This window comes from Delphinus delphis, chromosome 11 (genome assembly GCF_949987515.2).
Source record: "Delphinus delphis chromosome 11, mDelDel1.2, whole genome shotgun sequence".
NCBI classification, from domain to species: Eukaryota; Metazoa; Chordata; class Mammalia; order Artiodactyla; family Delphinidae; genus Delphinus; species Delphinus delphis.
The window spans coordinates 86,468,495-86,488,132 of record NC_082693.1 but is presented as its reverse complement, the minus strand read 5'-3'; the positions used below and the strand labels follow the sequence as shown (position 1 = coordinate 86,488,132).

At 40.0% G+C, this 19,638-nt stretch overlaps 1 protein-coding gene across 1 annotated transcript in view; it reads right to left on the bottom strand.

Annotated features, from left to right (window-relative positions):
- The window catches only part of POLR3B (RNA polymerase III subunit B), a 115,141-nt gene that overhangs the window by 23,698 nt on the left and 71,805 nt on the right, over nt 1–19,638 (bottom strand). The window contains exons 20-23 of the mRNA XM_060025536.1: nt 15,779–15,988; nt 13,246–13,404; nt 11,615–11,732; nt 9,968–10,110 (exon numbers count right to left, since the gene is read on the bottom strand). Of these exons, the coding sequence (XP_059881519.1) occupies nt 9,968–10,110; nt 11,615–11,732; nt 13,246–13,404; nt 15,779–15,988 (630 nt within the window). The remainder of the gene's footprint in view (nt 1–9,967; nt 10,111–11,614; nt 11,733–13,245; nt 13,405–15,778; nt 15,989–19,638) is intronic.

Sequence of the window (19,638 nt, the reverse complement as noted above, 5' to 3'; positions counted from 1 at the left end):
CCCCTCAAGTACCCCTCCTCTTCTGGCTCTAAGTATCACATCTAGCCAGATGAATCAGGAGAATGGGAAAAGTGGAGAACTCAAAAATTTACTTCCTCTTATTTATGCTCAAATTCTTGATAGATATGGGATTTTAACCAAAGCTACCAAGCCTGACCAGAGGGCCAATTAAAGAAGGGAGTGGGGACAGTGTTTTACAATGAGGTGATTTTAGAAAGACAGGAATACCTGGAAACACAGCTCTGTGTTAGGAGTACATCTTAATATGGGGGTTTGGCAGACATTTCTAAAACAAGGTATGTGAGGATACTGCTTCCCCTGGAGTCGTGGCAGGAGTGCTATGTGAAGCTGCTTATCCAGGAAGAAAGGGAATTTTGTGTCTCATTAAGGAAATATTAGAATTAATATTTAAATTACTAATATTAAATATAATATTAAGAAATGTTAGAATTCTGTCCCAAGGAAAGGTTGTGTCTTTCCCAAGGGGAAATCTCAGGAAATATGGCAACCTTGGGGGCAGAGTGGTAATGGGATATCAAAAGAGAAAAGAAACACCTCAACTGGAATTAACAGAATGGGCAATGCACTTGGAATCAAAAATCTGGATTTGAATCCTGACTCTGCCAACACTAAGCTGTAGTAGGCAAGCAAGCTACTCACAACTCTCAATCTCCTATTCTGTATAGTAGAAATAACAACATCAACTAGAATTGTAAAGGTTAAAGGATGGAATATAGATGAAAATGCTTATAAACTATTAATACACAAAAGGTAAATACTATAAATGCAGGTGACTCCCAAATTTTATCTCTAGTCCTAACCTCTCCCTGGAGCTCCCGACTCTATACCCAAATGCCTACTCAACCTCTTCACTTGGAGTCTAATGGGCATCTCGAACCTGAGGGCCAAAATCTCAACCCCTGCCCTTGCCTAACTCCAAAAAAACCATTCCTTCTCCAGTCCTCCCCTTCTTGGTAAATAGCCCTGCCAGTTGCTCAGGCCACAGAACTCACCCTCAGTTCCTGTCTTTTCCTCCTCCAACATCTCTGCCATCAGCAAGTCCTGTTGGCTCTAATTCCAGAACATATCCAGAATCCATCACTTCTCTCCAATTTTCCACTGCTACTGCCCTTGTCCAAGCCACCGTCCTCTCCTCCCTGGACCACTGCCACAGTCTCCCTGCTTCCCTCTCTCTTCCCCTCCAGTCTGCTCTCCATATGGAATCCAGGGTGATTTCTTAAAATAGTAATTAGATCTTGTCCTCCTTTGCTTACACTCACCATCCAACAGGCCTATTGGTTCCCAACATATTTAGTATGAAGTCCAAACTCCTTTCCTTCGGCCACAAGGCCCTGTAGTACGTGCCTCATCCTTTTTCTCTCACTATCTCAAACCATGTTCCTCCTCAGGCACATGCCTGGCCAGACTGGCCTTATGTCTGTTCCCTGACTATGCCAAGCTCACTGATACCTCGGGGCTGTTGAACTTCACTCTCCCAGACCCTTGCTTCTCTGGCTCCTTTTCATCCTCCAGGTCTCAGCTCAAATGTCGCTTTGTGCAAGAGGCCATCCCTGACCATCAATCCACAGTACACCCCCTCTCCCCGCAAACCAGTCACTCTTTCACATCAGCCTTCATCTGCAGCACTTATCACTATCTTAAATTACTGTGTTTGTGTTTTTATTTACTTCTTTTCCATCTGTTTCCTTCCCTAAGAAAACATAAACCCCAGGAAAGCAGAGACCCTGTCAGTATTTACCACTGTATTCCCAGTATCTAGAACAGTGCCTGGTACATAGTGAAAGCTCCAGAAATGGATCAATTAATTAATAATATAAGCACTTGAGATGATCCTCCATCATCTCAAGTTCAACAAGACACAGAGTTGCTTTGTGATCGGTGCCCTCATTTCCAGGCTTAAAACCAGTCACTGTGGCCTCCTTCCTCTCCTTGGCTCTCTTTATTCCTGTCGGTCAACACGTTGCACTGATTTGCCCTTTACTGTTGCTCCCCATTTTTTCTTTCACAGGAAAAAAAATCTTCATCACAGCCTTCCAAGTCCAGACCCCACCCAGCCTGCCTTCCTTTCCTGCCCAGCCTGCAAGAGAAGACAGGGGACAGACCTACCAGCAGTTACCTTTACTGACTGCTGGCGGTGCTCCAGGCGCTGTGCTCCCTGCTTTACACACATCATTTTGTTTAATCCCAGTAACAACTCCTAGGAAACCGTCTCCATTTCAAAGGGATAAAATTGCTCACTTAGCGCTCAGGACCTCTACCTTTTTGCTATACTTTTTCTCAACCTGAAGGCTTTCTTTGAACGCTGAACAGAGGTGGCCATGAAGAAAAGGAGAAATGTGCCCATTCAGTAAGCCCACAAGGCAGGGCAGGGCTAACGCGTATACATTACAGGAAAGCGCACTCAGGCTCAATATAACCATCGGAACGGTGCCACCACAGAACGGCTGCCTCAGAAAGCAGCAAGGGCCCTCCTCCACAGCTCATGTGCGAAGTGGAAAACCATCTGCCAAAACTAATCTAAAAGAAATTCTTATACTGGGGAAGATGGATTTGGACTAGACTTCTAAAAGGTCTTTTTAAACTCTGAGATTTTGTCCCTATCTACAATAAGCTCTCAACTTCTCTCTCATGAATGGTCTTCACCATATAGTTTACTATTTAACTATATGTAATCCTTTGTATTCATCTTTTTGCCAACTCCTTAGGGGCATTAGCCAAGGGTTGAGTTTCCTTTCTACCTCCTAGAGAGCCCAACGCGGTTTTGAGCCCATGGCAGTGACTTAAATATGACCAAATAGATTTCTTTGGGCTGTCAAGGCAGATTCCCACTGAAGCCCAGGGTGCACATATGGGTGGCATATGCATTTAGCTATTTTGGTTGGAAAAGCTTCAGTGGGCTTGTGTGGCCAGTTGGCCAGTTGGACTGGGGAGCTATGAATCTAGGGTGATGAAAGCCCTAGTACCAGTCTGGATAAAGATGAGACATTCCATTTCTGATATTTACTAGGAAGAATAAGTTATACTAATTTGGGGAGGGAAGATTTTGTCTTGTTATACCTGTACATTTAAGATATTTAATTATTCCACAGACACATTGAGTGAATACCATATAATATGCAGAGTGCTGTGATGGGGGCTTGGGGGGGTTAAATAAATTAGTAGGGCATGTTTCCTATCCTCGATAAATGTAAAATATACTTAAAGTTAGCAAACAAGGTATTCTGATATTTAACAACAACATATACAAATATTTTAAAACCATTGCTATTTTTGAATCTTTACAATTTATATATAAATGAAAAGAACTTGAAAAAATAGGCTTCTGTTACTGTCATGCCTCTGACTTCAGATGGGTGACATTCAAGGAAAGGATCAAAATGGTAGACCTTAGTTACAATAATAATCCAGGGAAAAGATAAGCTATTCTCAGATAATTAAGAGTTGACAAAATGTGGTTAATACTCTTCTGATAATTGTTAGCATTTATGTCATAATTCTGAGTGTGTGAACTTTAAACATTTTTAACTTAGTTTTAAATCTTAGAAATGATTAGAACAACCAAAAAAAAACAAACAAAAAAAAACCCAAAACAAGGTACCTTGGAGGCAAGGCTCTGGTCAGCAGACAAAAGGTTGGTGCTCTAAAAACCCTCCTCACCTTTTATTAAAATAATTTTAACTTCAGTTCTATAAACTGCAGAGAAAACAACCAGGCACACTAAGCATTCTTGTGTTGAAAATTCTCGAATAATGGACATATGGATTTCCAGTAAACAGGGCAGAGGAAACACATGTTTATCTCTACTCCTTCTCAAACTCCTTATCAAAACTCCTTCTCCAAACAGGAGAGTTGACAAAATTAAGGTAGAAACCTATAAGGAAAAAGAATGGACAAGAGAGAATTTTGAAAGCTGACGAATAGAGGAAAGAACAGTAAGTGACTTGAGAGAAGGAGAAAAATAAACCTAAGTACCTGCAGCAGAGGCACGAGGAAGTGAGCTGACTCAGCCCTCACTGCCACTCCCGGGAAGGCTCAGGAAATAGCACAAAGTGCTGGCAAAAGGGGGATGAGGTGTGGGGCTGAGGGCAGCAGGACCGACTCAAAGGCCCCCATCCATCAGCAGTTCCAGTGGGCTCCGCATTAAAAATGTGTCTGGACTGATCCCTTCTCACCACTTCCCCCGCCACCAGGCTTTTCCCACTCACCACCTGGGCTCTTAAAACAGCCTTTTAACTGCTATCACTGCTCCTTCACTCGCCCTATCATATTTCTCATCTGCTCAGGCCCCTCCAGGGGCGTCCCTCTCCCTCAGAGTAAAACCCGAAGTTCACAGAGTGACCATCGAGGCTTCACCTCTGACTCCCTCCGCTCCGGCCACACTGGCCTCGTGGCCAGGCCTCGAGCACTCCAGGCTGGCTGCAGCCTCAGACCTTCCTTTTCCCTCCACTGCTCGTCCACCTGAGAGGGTCTGCTCCCTTAACTGCTCTCAGGGCTTTCCTCAAAGTCATCTTTTCAATGAGGTGCTGCTCCTCGACCACTTTACCTCAAACTTCAGGACTAACCACTCCTGCCCCACATGCTTCCTATTCTGCTCCCCTATCTTTTTTTTTTTTTTTTGTCTTCTCAGCACTTAACATTATCTCTCTTGCCCACAAGAATGTAGGCCCCACAAGGGCTGGGATTTTGTCTGTTTTGTTTACTGCTTATCACCAGGGCCTAGAATAGTACCAGACACTTAGGAGATACTTAATAAACATCTGTAGAAATATATGTCTGTATAAGAAATCATCAGAACCCGAGTTTCTATTCTCCACCCCATACAGCCAAGAAACTACCCTTCTACCCCAAAACTTACCCGAGAAACTGAACCACAATGACCCATGATCCACAGGTAGCAATTACAGTGGAGGGTGGGGTGAGGGGCTGGCCTGATACAGAGGAATAAAGTGGAAGTCTGTGCACTGAACCAGGGGCTGCAGCCCCCTGCCCCTATCTGGCTTCCAGAAGGTCAGCTGATAGCCTTAAGCACTGCACCCACCCTCATTCCCAGCTGCAACCTTCAGGCAGTAGCTAGAAAGATCCTACTATGTAGAAACTGAATGGTTCGCTGCCTGATCAACCTACAATGACAGCCACCAGTCAACAAGTTCTGTCCCTGGGACACAGAGCTTTCAAAGTTCAAGGAGGCAGCAGACATTAAAGGAAAGCTTCCAACCACAACAACCAGACCCTAAAACACATAGGAGGGAAAAAAATCTCTCTAGAAACGGAGACAAAATTAGAAACAGAAGAAAAACAAAAAACAAAACAACCAAAAAAGTAAAGCTAAAAGAAAACTAAAAATATATACATATATACCTGTTGTTGTAAAAAGGAGGAGTGCAAATTAAATTTAAAATTGTAATTAGAAATTAAAAATATAATAGGTAGGTTAAAAAAAATCTGGAAAATAAAATCGATCAAATCGCCTAGAAAGAAAAATAAGAGAAAAGAATGGAGAGTGGGGGGAGAAAAGGTAAGAAAACTAGAGCATCAATCTGGAAGATCCAATATCTAACTAATAGGAAACCCAGAAAGGACACAGAGAAAATGATGAAGAAGAAATTACCAACAAGAAATATAAGAAAATGTCCAAGAATTGAAGGAACTTGAACTTCCAGAATAAGAGGGTGCCTGATTTCCAAGGGCAAGGAATGAAAAAAGGGTCTATGGAATTTCAGAATTCAAGACAAGAAGAAGATAGTAAAAGCTTCCAGAGAGCAGGGTGGGGTGAGGAAAGAGAGAAGGATGGAAGGAGGAAAACAGAGAGAAACAGAGCATACACACAACGATCAGGAAGAATGACATTACAATTCAGATAAGTAGCATGGAATCCAGACGATAATGTAGCAATGCGATCAAAATCCTTAGGGAGAAGAATTTTAAAATCTAGAATTCTATATTCAACCAAAGTATACATCAGGTATGATGACAGAACATGTTCAGACATACATGAGCTCAAAAAATTTACTTTCCATGCACACTTTCTCGGCAACGTAACGGACGGACTACCCCGCTATGGGGGTGGGGGTGGGCTGGAGAGAAAAGTGACATGGGAAGAGCCAAGAAACAGGGGCTCAAATGGGAATTTCATAAATGACTACCATTCGGCAGACTTAGAGTGCGTTGTGGACTGTGTGCCCGAAAATTCATATGTTGGAGTCCTAACTCCTGGAGTACCTCAGAACGTGACCCTATTGGGAGACAGGGTCTTTAAAGAGGCAATCAGGTTAAAATGAGGTCATTAGGGTGGGCCCTAATCCAGGATGACTAATGTCCTTATAAAAAGGGGAAATGTGGATACAGACATGTACAGAGGGAAGATGATGTGAAGACACAGAAGAAGACAGCCATCCATCTACAAGCCAAGGAGAGAGCCCTTAAAAGAAAGCAACCCTGATGACACCTTGATCTTACATTTCTGGCCTCCAGAACTGAGAGACAATAAATTTCTATTGTGTAAGCCACCCAGTCTGTGGCATTTTATTTTGGCAGTCCTAGCAAACTAACACAGAGTGCTTCCCAACCTTTTTGGAAAACATTTTAGGGCACACAAGATGAGCTGCTCAGGGCCTTGGCTGCCCCAGGCTCTGCTCTGCATTCCTGAGGGTTACAAGGATTAATCTCTCAGTCCACCTATTACGATTCTTAAAACGTTGGCTGGGAAGGTCTGGCTCAAAGTATATAACCGCCACAGTTTGGAGGAGGAAGAGTCAGAGTGCTATGAAAGAAATCATCTGGGGAAAAAATGATCCTAACAGACTACTGATCACGTGGAAGATTGTGCTGAGAGGCTGTTGACGGTATAGAAGAATGGTAAGGAGAATAAAGAAAATAAAGCAAAAACTTTAAATGAGATAATTATTAACTTCTGAAAAAATAAAGTTACATAGCAAAGGAAATATACTCAACAATTACTTGGTTTGGGAATGAACAATATTTATGTAGTCAAACTATACAATCTAAATAATTAAGTAACTCAAAATTATGATAAATCTATGAGGGAATGGAGCTTGGGAGCAGGAAAGAGAGGTAGCAAAGTGCTCGGTCCTCCTACCTGTCACAATGGGAGATCAGCAGGTGACATCTAAAATGGATGAATCAATATAGGGCTGCTTAAGAATATTATTTAGAAATACAAAGATGAAGATGAGACGAAATTGCTTCTAGGAAGCAGAATTGGAAGAAAGGCAAGGACTTATGTTTTTTAGTACAAGCCGCCCTTTTTTGTACTATTTGACTTTTTTAAGCCATGTGCATTTATTATTTAATAAAAAAATTATACTTAAAGGAAATAAAAATTATGTTCAGTTAAGCGTCCTATGTTATTCCTCCCATTACTCTGTTAAAGTTTACATTACCTATTTTTTTGTTTGCTTTTTTTCCCCCCAATCTTTTCAATAAATCTAATGAAGCTGTAAGAGAAGGGAATATCAAGGGAATCTAGGCTAATCAGAAGGTTTTACCCTTGGATTAAAAGCCATCTGGAAAAGGAAAACTAGCAAGATAAACTCCTCACTACAAGTGAAAGGTCATCGAGACCCAGGAGGACTTTTTTCAGTTTCATATAGTGATGTACTAGTCAAAGCCCCCTAAGAGTGAACAGACCTTTAAAATCTGCTATGTTTCAGATCACTGCAAGTTGGAAACCACTTCTGTCAATGAACATTATCCATAATTGTTTGCAAAAATGCAACAGCACAAAGACTTGTTGACATTTTACCTAGCGGTCTGCATTCACAGGAACTTACTAATCAAGTGTGGTTTTCATTTTCAAAAGTAGCACGTTGATTATACTGTAACATATATACACATATATAATATACAGATTAAAACCTGGGTAAAATCAATCCAACAAGAGTGGGGAATCTGTTCCTTTTCACTTTCCCCCTACCTTCAATTCATTCATACATTCAACCATTAGCAACTACCTACTAAGTATCTACTATGTGAAAGGCTCTTATGAGAATATAAAGACACGGTCCCTGTCCTCAAGAAGTTTAGTGGAGTGAGAACACAGTGGATAATCACTGAAATGTACTCCAGCCTTCAACTCTTTACACAATACTCTGATGGAGTAATGCACAAGGATTTGGGCTTCAAGTTTGCAAACTGATTCAGCGTGGAGATGTCCTCTTATGGTGTGCATTCTTGTAAAGCTCCCAGTGCCAACATTTTACAAGGGAAGCATCAAGCTTTGCTCTTGTCTAGGTAATAGGTCAAGTAAAATAGAGGCTGTTAACAAGGCCACGGCTACCCCAGAAAGACTCAGGAGTGTACCTCAGAAATTGTCAAGACCAAGAGAGAAGGAGAAACAGTCTCAATACAGAGAATTTGACTTTCACTAGTAAGCAGTGGAAAATACGAGAACCTCAAGATATGTTTAAAAACACTCAAAAGTTAAGAATTAGCATCTTAGGAAACTGTATGAAGTAGAGGTGTCAAATTCACATTTATAGATGGAACCAATTCTTTCTTATAAAATATTGATAGGCTGAAATAATCTTGTGTTTGTTAACTGAACTAACAAATGCTTCTGATGAAATAGTATCTTAGTCTGAAACAGTTTCATTGATGGAATGACAACTAAGGCTAGATTCATCTGACCAAACAAATTGTAAAATTTGATATACTTGCTTGGCAAATAAACAGTCAAAATCATCAAGAATACAATGCATAATTATCCTCAAACCAATCAATTAAAAACAGGAAGACACCATACCAGCAATTTATAAGCAAAGGTGAGGTTCAAAGTTGAAGAGTGAATGAATAACAGCCAGTATTAATGATCATTGCTCTCACTTCTTGAGCACTTACTATGTGTCAGGCACAATCCTAACTGCTTAACAGTCAGGATAGCATAGTAGTTAGTTAAGAGCATGGACTCTGAAGCCAGGCTGCTAGGGTTTAGAAACGAGTTCTGCCACCAGCTGGGGACCTTGGGCAAGCAGCTAACCTTTCTGTGCCTCTGCTTCCTCATCTATAGAATGCAGATCATAACAGCACCTACGTCCTGGGATTGTAAAAAACAAATGAGTTAGGAAATATAATGTGCTGAAGACACTGCCACACACAACAGTGTTAGCTGCTGTTGCTGTTCTTAAAACTAGTAAGTGGCAAACAGAGAAAAAATTCAAACCCAGGACAAACTTAAATACTAGGTATATATTGACTAAAAAAGACCTTACTGATAATGAGTTAATCAACAGTGACACAGTACACACATTTCTTGAAGATAAAAAAACGAAACAAAACAAAACCAAAAATGAATGAAAACCCAGCATTAACCACCAACGGGAAGAGTGAGGCTCGCCAGTGGGATGAGCTGGAGAAGCAGCGTGTAGGAGAAGGACCACTATGCAGTGGACACGCACTGCACTGGAGGTGGGAGATCAGGGTCCTAACACCAGCTCAGTGACCAGCTGCGCAGCCTTGACTGGCTGCTTACCAAGCGGAGTGTGAACTTCCTCATCTGTTAACTAAAGGGGCAGATGAAGGTATCTTGTGGTGCTGACATCCTATGATACCATGCCCCAACAGAACATACAGTATTTTAAATATATACCTTTCATAAAAAATAGGTATTACTATTTATTTCTGAACAGCCACTCGTACTTTAGTAGGTACATCATCTAGAATGTATTTATAATTATAATTTTGGCCCAAGCAGTTGTAGAATGAAATAAATAGCATAGAGAAGCAGAACTATGGTATATTTTTAAATGCCATTAAAATATAAACAGGTTAATCTGAGAAATAAAACGAGAATACTTCTGATAACACAGTAATAAGTTTTCAAACATACTAAATTTTTCTAATGAGCAGTTATAAAGTAGTTCTTATATAAAGTGGTTAATAAATACTTTACTATAGTTATATAAAAAAATTGAGAAATGAAACAACTTACCTTTTTGCCCATGACGACTGCTGAATTTGTCTCCAATTTCTGGACGCCTTGTCTGTCTCAGCAGCATTTTGATCAGAAAAGCATCTTCAGCATTCGAAGATATCATCACTTTTTCAATATATGAATCCGTTGCCCCTTTGTAGCTAATATTAAGAGGAAGTCACTAAAGCAGAGTTTTCAAACTGCCCTTTGTGAACCTATCACCCTGGCCATATTTTATGTAATACCTATCACAGAATATTTTGACATTCCCATTTTGGGCTCTGAAAAAATGACTTTCATTTTTCAATAACAAATTCAAATGTGACAATTTCCCTGGTACAGTCCTAGTTTAAAATGGCTAACATTTATTATGAGGCAGGCATAATGCAGTTTAATCTTCACCACACATACTATTCACATGTTGTTATTCCTTTACAGGAAATAAGGAATAAGGAAAACTTATAGGAAAACTGATGCTAAGAGAGGTTAATAAGCACTTGTCCAGGACACATGCCTCATACAAAGCAGACCTGGGATTTGAGCTGGAACCTGTTACTCAACTCCAAATTATTAACCACTTTTTAAATATTACTTTTATCTACTCAGCTCTCCCATCGTGAATTTTTTCACACACTTCACCTCTTATCTATTTTTCATACCATTATTCAGAGTCTACTCTGTGTCAGATCCTTGTAGGCTCTGGACATACAAAGATTAAGTAGACATGGTTCTTGCCCCAAAGAAACACACAACCAATAAAGGAAGAGAGAAAGGTAAGTGCAAGAAGGTTATCAGTGGTATGGGGAAGAGGAAAGGCCCAAGGGAGATGACAGTCAGTCCTACCAGGGGCTGGGGATGACAGTGGTAGCAGGGAGGGGCAGGCTATCAAGGACTGCTTCCCAGAGGAGGGGACCCTAGAGCTGAGTCCTGACCAGAGGGAATGAAATTCCAGGCAGAGGGAGCAGCATGAGTAAATGCACTGAAGTCAGATGGAACATTTGGAGAATAAGAGACAATTTACTAGAAATATGGGGGCCAATGTGCAAAAGGGTAGGGCTAGAGACGTATGCCAAGGGTCACGGACAGTCGTGTATGTATTACTATTTCATCTGGCCTTTATCCTACAGGCAACACTGTCACTGAGAGTTTTACTCAATCTACTCAAGTTTTATTCTAGTTGCTCAATAGAGTAACATGAAGAGATGAGTAATTTAGGGGAAAAAATTACTCTGGCAGTAACAGAGAGAGCCTGAGAGATGTGGGGAGGTACAAGACTGGAGGCGGCTAAGTGGTCACCAATAACTACGAGTCCGGCAGGAGAGGAGGGCCAAACTCAGACAGCTACAGCTGTCATCGGTGGATTAGAGAACTGCTAAGGAGAGAGAACTTACAGGATTTACCAAATTAAGGTTTGTAATGGAAAGGAGTCAGGATGGCAGTGCCACTCACCAAGGGAGGGACCCAGAAGGAGCATGTCTGAGGCTGGGGTAGGCGAGGAGAGAAAGATGGTTTGGACCTGGGTTTGGGGCCCCTGCTGTCCAGGTGCTGGTTTGGAGCTGAAACTGGGCAGATGTCTATCTGGGAGTCACCAGCCAAAAGGAGCTAACTTCCAATTTCCTCTATTCCTTCTTTTTAAAAACCTTTCAATGTATTTCCAATACATACGTGATGGGCACATCTTTGTACTGCGGCTGCTGGGGCACATTACTTCCTTCCAAGGGAATCTGAGTCACTGTGGGCATGGACTTATTTACAAGCACTTGCTTGTTTTCTACTTTCTCACCTAAGAAAGAGAGAAGGGTTGTTAGACAAATCACTATCATCTGTATGGAACGCGAAGATTATTGGTGCATAAAATCATGTGATTAGACTTGGTGCATGAAATCCAGACATGGAAGAAAGAAGAGTCCACACAGTGGGAACTAGAGTTCAACAGGGCTTGTCTGTAATTTTGCAAGCCCATTTGAAAAACCCATAGATTAAGATCACACTGTGTATAAAATTAAGAAACTCATTTAGGAGACCATATTAATGCGAGAAAATTCATGTCAATAGGTAGCAATTTAAAATATCTCATTGAGTGTTAGAACAGGTTTGGGCCACTTACTAGTTATTTCAACCAGTAATAAGTCACCACCAACCTAACCTGGACAATGAGAAAATACAAATATTTCTTTGATTTTCCTGCTATTCTCACCTTTGCTTGGTACCTGTTCATGGTAAGCTCAAAGACCAACTACTACACGACTGTCACTGCGCTTATTTTCCCTGCCACAGCACCCAGGTTTAAGAGTACAAAGGCAGCAAGAGGGAGGGGAAGCCATGTACCACGTGGCTCGGGGCACCACGGCGGATGCAGCATCACCGCCCAGCACTCACCCCCTGGGCAGCATCCGTGGGCAGGGCTGTGTGGACTTCCTCTCCTAGCCACCTTTCCAACCCAGCCCCCCTTCTCGCCACCTCCCCGCGGCTCCTGTCACCTAGCAGCCTCAAGAGCTCTCATTTGGCCCCCTCTATCTTTGGCCCCCTTCTACTTTCTTCTCCACACTGCGCCCTGCCCCTCCCCCCCACCCCCATAGGCACACTGGCCTTCCTCTGGGTCCTTTAGTGAGCGAGCTGCAGGATACCTGCACAAGCCCTTCCCACGCCTAGACATCCCCCACTTCTGCTTCACGGGTTAACTCTACTTATCCTGCAGCTGCTGGTCATCTCCCCGGGGAAGGCTACCTCGACCTTCCTGACTAGGTCAAATACTCTTGCCATAAAATTGCCCCATAGCTCCTTATATGATTCCTTAACCTGGTTGCAATTTGACCTATGTTTGTGTGCGATCCTTTGATCAACGTTAGTCTCCCACACTAGCCTACAAGACTCATCGGGGCAGGGGCTGTGGGTTGTATCAACAAAATTCATCACAGGTTTATAAGTACAACAGAGTCACAATTTTTAGTGGAAGAGGATTCTGAAGTCAGTTTGTAAGCTAAATGCACAAATGATGAAATACTGCTGTAGATGCAGGGACACGACCTTATTCTAAATATTTCCTTAAAGTGGCTTTATTCAAAATAATAAGTAGAAAAGTATAACTAGAATAGATTGCTGTTATGTAAAAACGTATGCACAGAAAAACAGACTGGAAGGAAATTCATCAAAAGTGACCACACTGGTTGAGTTAGGAGAGGGTTTTACAGGTTGCTATTTTTTTCTGCCCTGTATACCAAACATTTAGAAATACTGTTGAATAACTTTCATAATTTAAAAATGTATACATGAAAAAAATTTTTTAAGGCTTTTACCTGGAGAACAAATACCATCTGCATCTAAAATTTCATGTCGCCAGATGGGTTTCCTTGTAGCAGCATCCAACATCGGCCCCATCACTTTATCAAAAGTCTGATTGGTATATCGTTTCAAAGTACATTTAGCATTTTTATATACAAGGCAACGCCCAAAGCCTAAAATGAAACCAAAATGGGTTCAGAACCACAAGTAATATGAAACTATGAGAGGTCAAGATTTGTGTTATTCAACAACCCACCACACTCTACCTCCCTTCCCCGCCAAAAAAACACCCCCAAACTGCTCTACATTTAGATAATCTGAGACTGGCCAAACCATATAACAATCTGATAACTTGAAGAACTGGCTCAGGATCTCTACTAACCATATTAACACTAGAATCTCTACAACCATTTTCCAGCATGGAATATACCTTGTCAGGTTGGAGGAAAGTGAGAGAAACCTAAGAATGTCACTGGGATTCTTTGAGAGCACAGAGCCATAGCACATGAAAACTGGAAAGGGCCTTAGAGATCACCTGGCTTAACCCCTGTATCCTACAGGTGCTACGAGTGAGTAGCAGAGAAATTAACTGGCCAAGGTCACCCAGCAAGGTGGTGGCTGAGTTGAGACAGACCGAGTTCACTGATCAGCCAGCATTCTTCTCATACATCATTTTGGTGCATAACTTCTGCTAACCTTCTCTGGAAGGTTTTCCTTTTGCTGATTTCGGCATTTAGAGGAAGTCCCAAACAAGCAAACAAAAACATTTAATTTTTCTCCAGAGAGGAGAGAGAATAAAAAGGACCGATCAAATAATTTTTATGGGAGAGACAGTTCACCGCTGCCCTGAAGATTAGAGTTTACTTTGATTACATTTTTAGACCACATTTATCTAGTGGATGAGGGAAAAGTTCTAGGACCAATTAACAATCTAAACATTAAGAAAAGTAAGCAAAATGAACAGAAGAAAACCTTTAGATGGAGCAAAAAACTCAACCACTGAATCCCATAAAAAGATTCATCAGTTGTTCAAAAGAGCTGTCAATCCTGCACTAAATAACATTTCCTAACATGCTATGGCTGTATTTCTTTTTTCCCCTTTGGCCAAGCAGTTATTTTAAACTGGATTCTCCCTCTAGTCTCCTGAGGATATATTGAGCCATGTCAGAGTTCACTTAAACAGGAAAAAGTCTCCAGATTAAATGCCAGCTATTACTGAAGAAATAAATGCATGGCTGTAAAATCCTCTGCTTATGATTCTCCACCAAAAGCAGAACTCTTTCAAGAAATCTAAGAATGTGAGTCAGAAAATCAATCAGGGAAGAGTGGATTTCTAAATAAAATCTCAGTGCTCTAATGTAATTTTTTAAATATGAAGGTGACCATGCGATGTAACAACACACTTCTACAACTGGATAGTAGATGAAGATATTTGTGTGTCTTCGAGAAAGGTCTTCGTCATTATGGCTCCTGGTAAATTGTGTATGGCCATAATAAACTCGGCTCAGAGAGCCAGCTGCTTTGGAAACATTACATGATCTTGAAATTTTGTACAATGGCCATTAAGTACAACGTGCTGGAGTGCTGTGTGAATATGAACTGCATGAAATCAGAAGCGTTTTCTTCTAAGTGTAAATGGACATTTTATTTACAGGTGGGAGCTTAAAAGCAAGAGGACAGTAAACTCAGATCATTAAATTGTGTTGTGGAGTTTCTGACAGATATCACAAAGTCTTCAGATTTCCACATAAATGTAACCAGTTAATCAGAAAGGAAAACACCTAGTTTTAAAGCATGGCTGTTGTCATTTGGAGGAAAAAAAGAGGCATAAATTAAGTGCAGCCAACATTAATGCCAAAGACACATGTCTAGGAGTACTATTATGGCTGCCTAGCAACTAGGAAGAGTGAAGGGGAAGGCAGAGTGGGTACGCAGGGAGGAAGGAGAGAAACAGATGATGAAGACAGAAGTCAGACCGAGGATCAGGTGATGGCTAACAAACCACCGAGTGGGGACCTGCAAAAGTAAACTGTCAAAACCGGGGAAGAAAAACGTAAAAACAATGAGCCAGGGTTTGTGTATGTGTACTTTTATCATTTTGCTAACAAAAAGGTACAGCATTATAGGGTTGAGATATACAATTAAAAAAATAGCCTTTTACATACAAATATTGCTACTGGCCTCTCAAACAGGTTTGTTGTTGAATATATAACTATTTTCAAAAAACGTATTTCACTTATTGTAATTCCTGCTAGGAAATAAACAAGTTCTTACACATTTTCTGTTGAATTGTCTCAAGTCAGCAATAAATTAAAATAAAGGGAAAAAAAAGATTCCTTATTAATACTTAACTAATACCTCTATATAATATTCATTTAAAAAATGTTAACACCAAGACATCACCACCTCCTGTTTGTATATTATAAAATTCAAATCACTTGAAACTGACATTACCATTTTGACATCAAGTGACTTTCAAGTCGATCATGCCTGTATCTAAATCTGCACCAAGCACCTCTGGTGTTAGAGCTTTGGAAATTCACTTACCTCTGTCCAAGGAAGCCTTGTTTAAAACAAGAGCATCTTCTATATCATAGCCACTATAACTCATCACAGCAACTGTCGCATTCTGTCCAGCTGGCAGTTTCTCAAATTCTATCAACTCAATAGTCTTTGTTTTAACCATGGGTTTTTGTGGATATGCCAGGAGATACATGAGAGTATCAATTCTGTTCCGCTGGTTGTATCCAATGGTACCTTCATTGATATTGGAGAAAATGAAATGCAACTTTCTATTATATCAAATAATTAGGTACCAATGAATACAGAGATAAACACATTAATTTTACTAATTAGATGAAGAAAATCTTCAGGTCAAATATTTAAAGAGCAATACTCTCATAGTGATTAACAACCTTTAAAAACAATTTTTCTCAGTTATGTTAAAAATCCTACAAAGAAGAAAAATCACATTCAAGGTATACTAATCTAAGTAATTTCAACCTTTTGGATTCATAAAATTGATCCCATTTGAAGAGTTTTAGTCTCCACTGGTTAATTTCACATGTTGGTTAATTTCACATGTAAGTCAACAATTCTGTATTTGTTTCTACTGTGTTCCAGGCACATTTCCAGTTGCAATTGGAGAACACCCCCCAGTGCTGAGAGGCAAAAAGCTTATACAGTAGGACAAACAGATACATTTCATCAAAAGAAATCAACAATTACAAATGTTCTAAATGAAAAGAAAGCAGGAAAAATGGGAGGGAACAGGATGAAGAGGAGAGTGAAAGCAGAGAAGAGTAGACTTATCCATTTGCTTAACTATTCATTTATTAAGCAGTTAATAAACACCTACTCTGTGCCCAGCATTGGAGATAAAATGGGGAAAGGCAGGGTCCCTTCCCCTAGGGAATCCAGGGCCCTGTCCAATCAGGGATAGGCTTTTCTCTCCTTAGCAATCAGCCTTTCCACCTGATGGGACCTTGGAGGGGTATCACTGTCATCTGAAAGTGAAACCAGAATGTTACCTACCCTTCTCCTTTTTCTCCATTGGGGTGCATTAGGGTTCAAAGACCTGCCTGAGAAAAGGCTTTCAGTCTCCTGGGCTTGTGAACACACAATCACTCCTACTCAGAGACCTTAAAAACCAGGAAACTCGTGTTTGTCCTACTGTTGAGCTTGAGCGTGGGCTTCTCCCAGGTATCTCTTCCTTCCTGCCCTGAGTGGCGCATCTACAACCCTCACCCACCCCAAGACGTTAACGTGCCACTTAATGGAGTTAAGCTTTAATGTGAGCAGATACCAAAACCCAGTATTTATTTTCTTTACCTTTTTCTCTTATGGTCATTAAATCAATGGTGATTTCAATTCAGGGATGAAAATAACCTATTCAGGCAGCAAAAATGGTATGGTACAATACTCCTTGACGATTACTATAGAAAGAAATAATGAAATCTGTAGGGCTCTAAAGAAACGAGCACCTGGTACAGTGCTGGGCTCACTACCGATGCCCAATAAATGTCAAGTAAATGAAATTATGAGAATACATATTTGTGCTTAAATCTCTAGAAAATTTATCAAGCGTCAGCTGAAAAACAACAGCTAAACTGAACCTCATCAAATTTTTGTCAAGTTTACACTATAAATTGCCAATTAATGTTATTTTAGTGCCAACTAATAAACTGGGCAGGATACCTGGTAATAGATCACTTCCTGTTTTAGAAAGAAAACTGTTGCTGCTTGGATTGTTCACTGACAATAAGTTGGTTCTTTTACATGAAATCATTTCAAATTTACGTTGAGATTTCAGCTCCAATGAGACAAAGATTCAGGCAATGTCCCACTAGGCTGCCAAACATGTCCTCTGAAACCTGAGACGAGCATTATTATGCAGCAGGGAAGCATAGCTGCCTGCACCTCTAAACAATGGTGAAAGAGATGGGATCCTGCTATAAATTGTGCTACCAGGCCCCGAACTTAATTCTTGGGCACTGCAACTGACCATCGAATAGATGAACAGCAAAATGGTTTCGCAAAAGTTTGGTGCTTGTGATCTCAACAGAAATTTTTCTTTAAAGACTTTTTAAAGAAGTTGTAGGCGTATACATATATACACAACTTTAGCAGCACTGACAACGGGTGTGTAGGTTAAAACATGATTTATAAACTATGACTTCTAAATTATAAAACTTCCAAATGCCACCACACACCACAATTTTTATAAAAGTTATGAATGACTGGTTACTTTTACCAATAAGCAAGCTTTTTCGAGAAAATGTCATGTAGAAATTACATTATAACACTAGCCTGTGGTGAAGCACGTGCTCAAACTGGGATGCCTCTATTAGTATTTTCAGCTATCTTAAGGGCACTGCATATATATAATAACTAACACAACAAGAATATATCTATAAGCTGAATTCTCCTTCTACTGTCCCATTTTGGTATAACTATAATCTCCAATGATTTCATTTTCTTACTACCCAGGACATAATCTTTCCTATAAACTCTTATTTTCTTGATCAAAACTTTCTTAAGGAGTCACAAGTTGGCATAACAAGGTACGTAAATGCACGTTAAAACAGTGAAGAAGTTTATTATTTTAAAGTGAGATGAAAAAAAGTAAGGATGCACATAGTTTAGAAAATGTATACCGAGAAACATAAAATGAAGTTTTATATATTTAACTATTTTTTCCATCCTCCTTTGCCCAACTTCTTTTTATTTAATCAATATTATTGAATTACAATAAACTTCACCCATTTAAAGTGTACAAGTTGATGAGCTCTGACAGATATATGCATCTGTGAAACCACCACCAGAGTCAAGATCCAGAACATTCCCAATACTCCCAAAAGGTCCCTCTCTCTGCCCCTGGTCCCAGGTAACCAAGGATCTGTTTATCAGTATAGATCAGTTTGCATTTTCTGCATTTTATATAAATGGAATCATACAGTATGTACACTCTTGTGCTGCTTCTTTCATGTAGCATGATTCTGGGATGCATCCACATGGCTGTGTGTAACAGAGTTCATCCCTTTTTATTGTTAAGCAGTACTCCATCATATGAATATACATTTTGTTTATCCATTCAACTGTTGATGGATATTTGGGATGTTTCCCATTTGGGGCTACTGTGAATAAAGTTTGGGGCTACTGTGAATAAAGTTGCTATGAACATTCAAGCACAAGTCTTTGTATATTCATTTCTCTTGAATAAATACATAGGAGTGATGCTTCTGCGTTGTTTGCTGAGGGTATGGTTAACTTTCAGAAACAACTTAAGAATTTTCCAAAGTGATTTTACTATTACATTTTCATCAGTGTGTGAGCATTCTGGCTGCTCCACATCCTCACAAACACTTAGAACGTCAGTCTTTTTCATTTGAGTCGTTCTAATGAGTGTGCAGTCATATCTCACAGAAATTTACATTTACCTGATGACTAATAACGTTGAACATATTTTCATAAGCTTATTGGTTATTCCTTTGTGAAGTGTCTGAGTTTTTTGTTTCCGTTTTACTTGGGTTGTCTTATTATCGAAGAGTTCTTTGTATATATATTGGATACAAATCCTCTATCAGATATATGTATTGCAAATACCTTCTCCCATTCTGTGGCTTAACGGTGTCTTTCATATTCTGAACAGTTTCTTTCAAAGAGAAAAAGTTTAATTTTGAGAAAGTCCAATTTATTAATTTTTCCCTTTTTTATAGTTTGTGCTTTTTGTGTTCTATCTAAGAAATATTAGGTGATTTGAGTGCACAAGGATTTTTGCTTAAGTTTCCTTCTGTAAGTTTTACAGTTTTAGCTCTTACATTTAGGGCTGTGATTCATTCTGTATTAACTTTTTGTATGGTATGAGGGAGAAGCTGATGTTCCTTTTTTTCTATATAGATACTGAG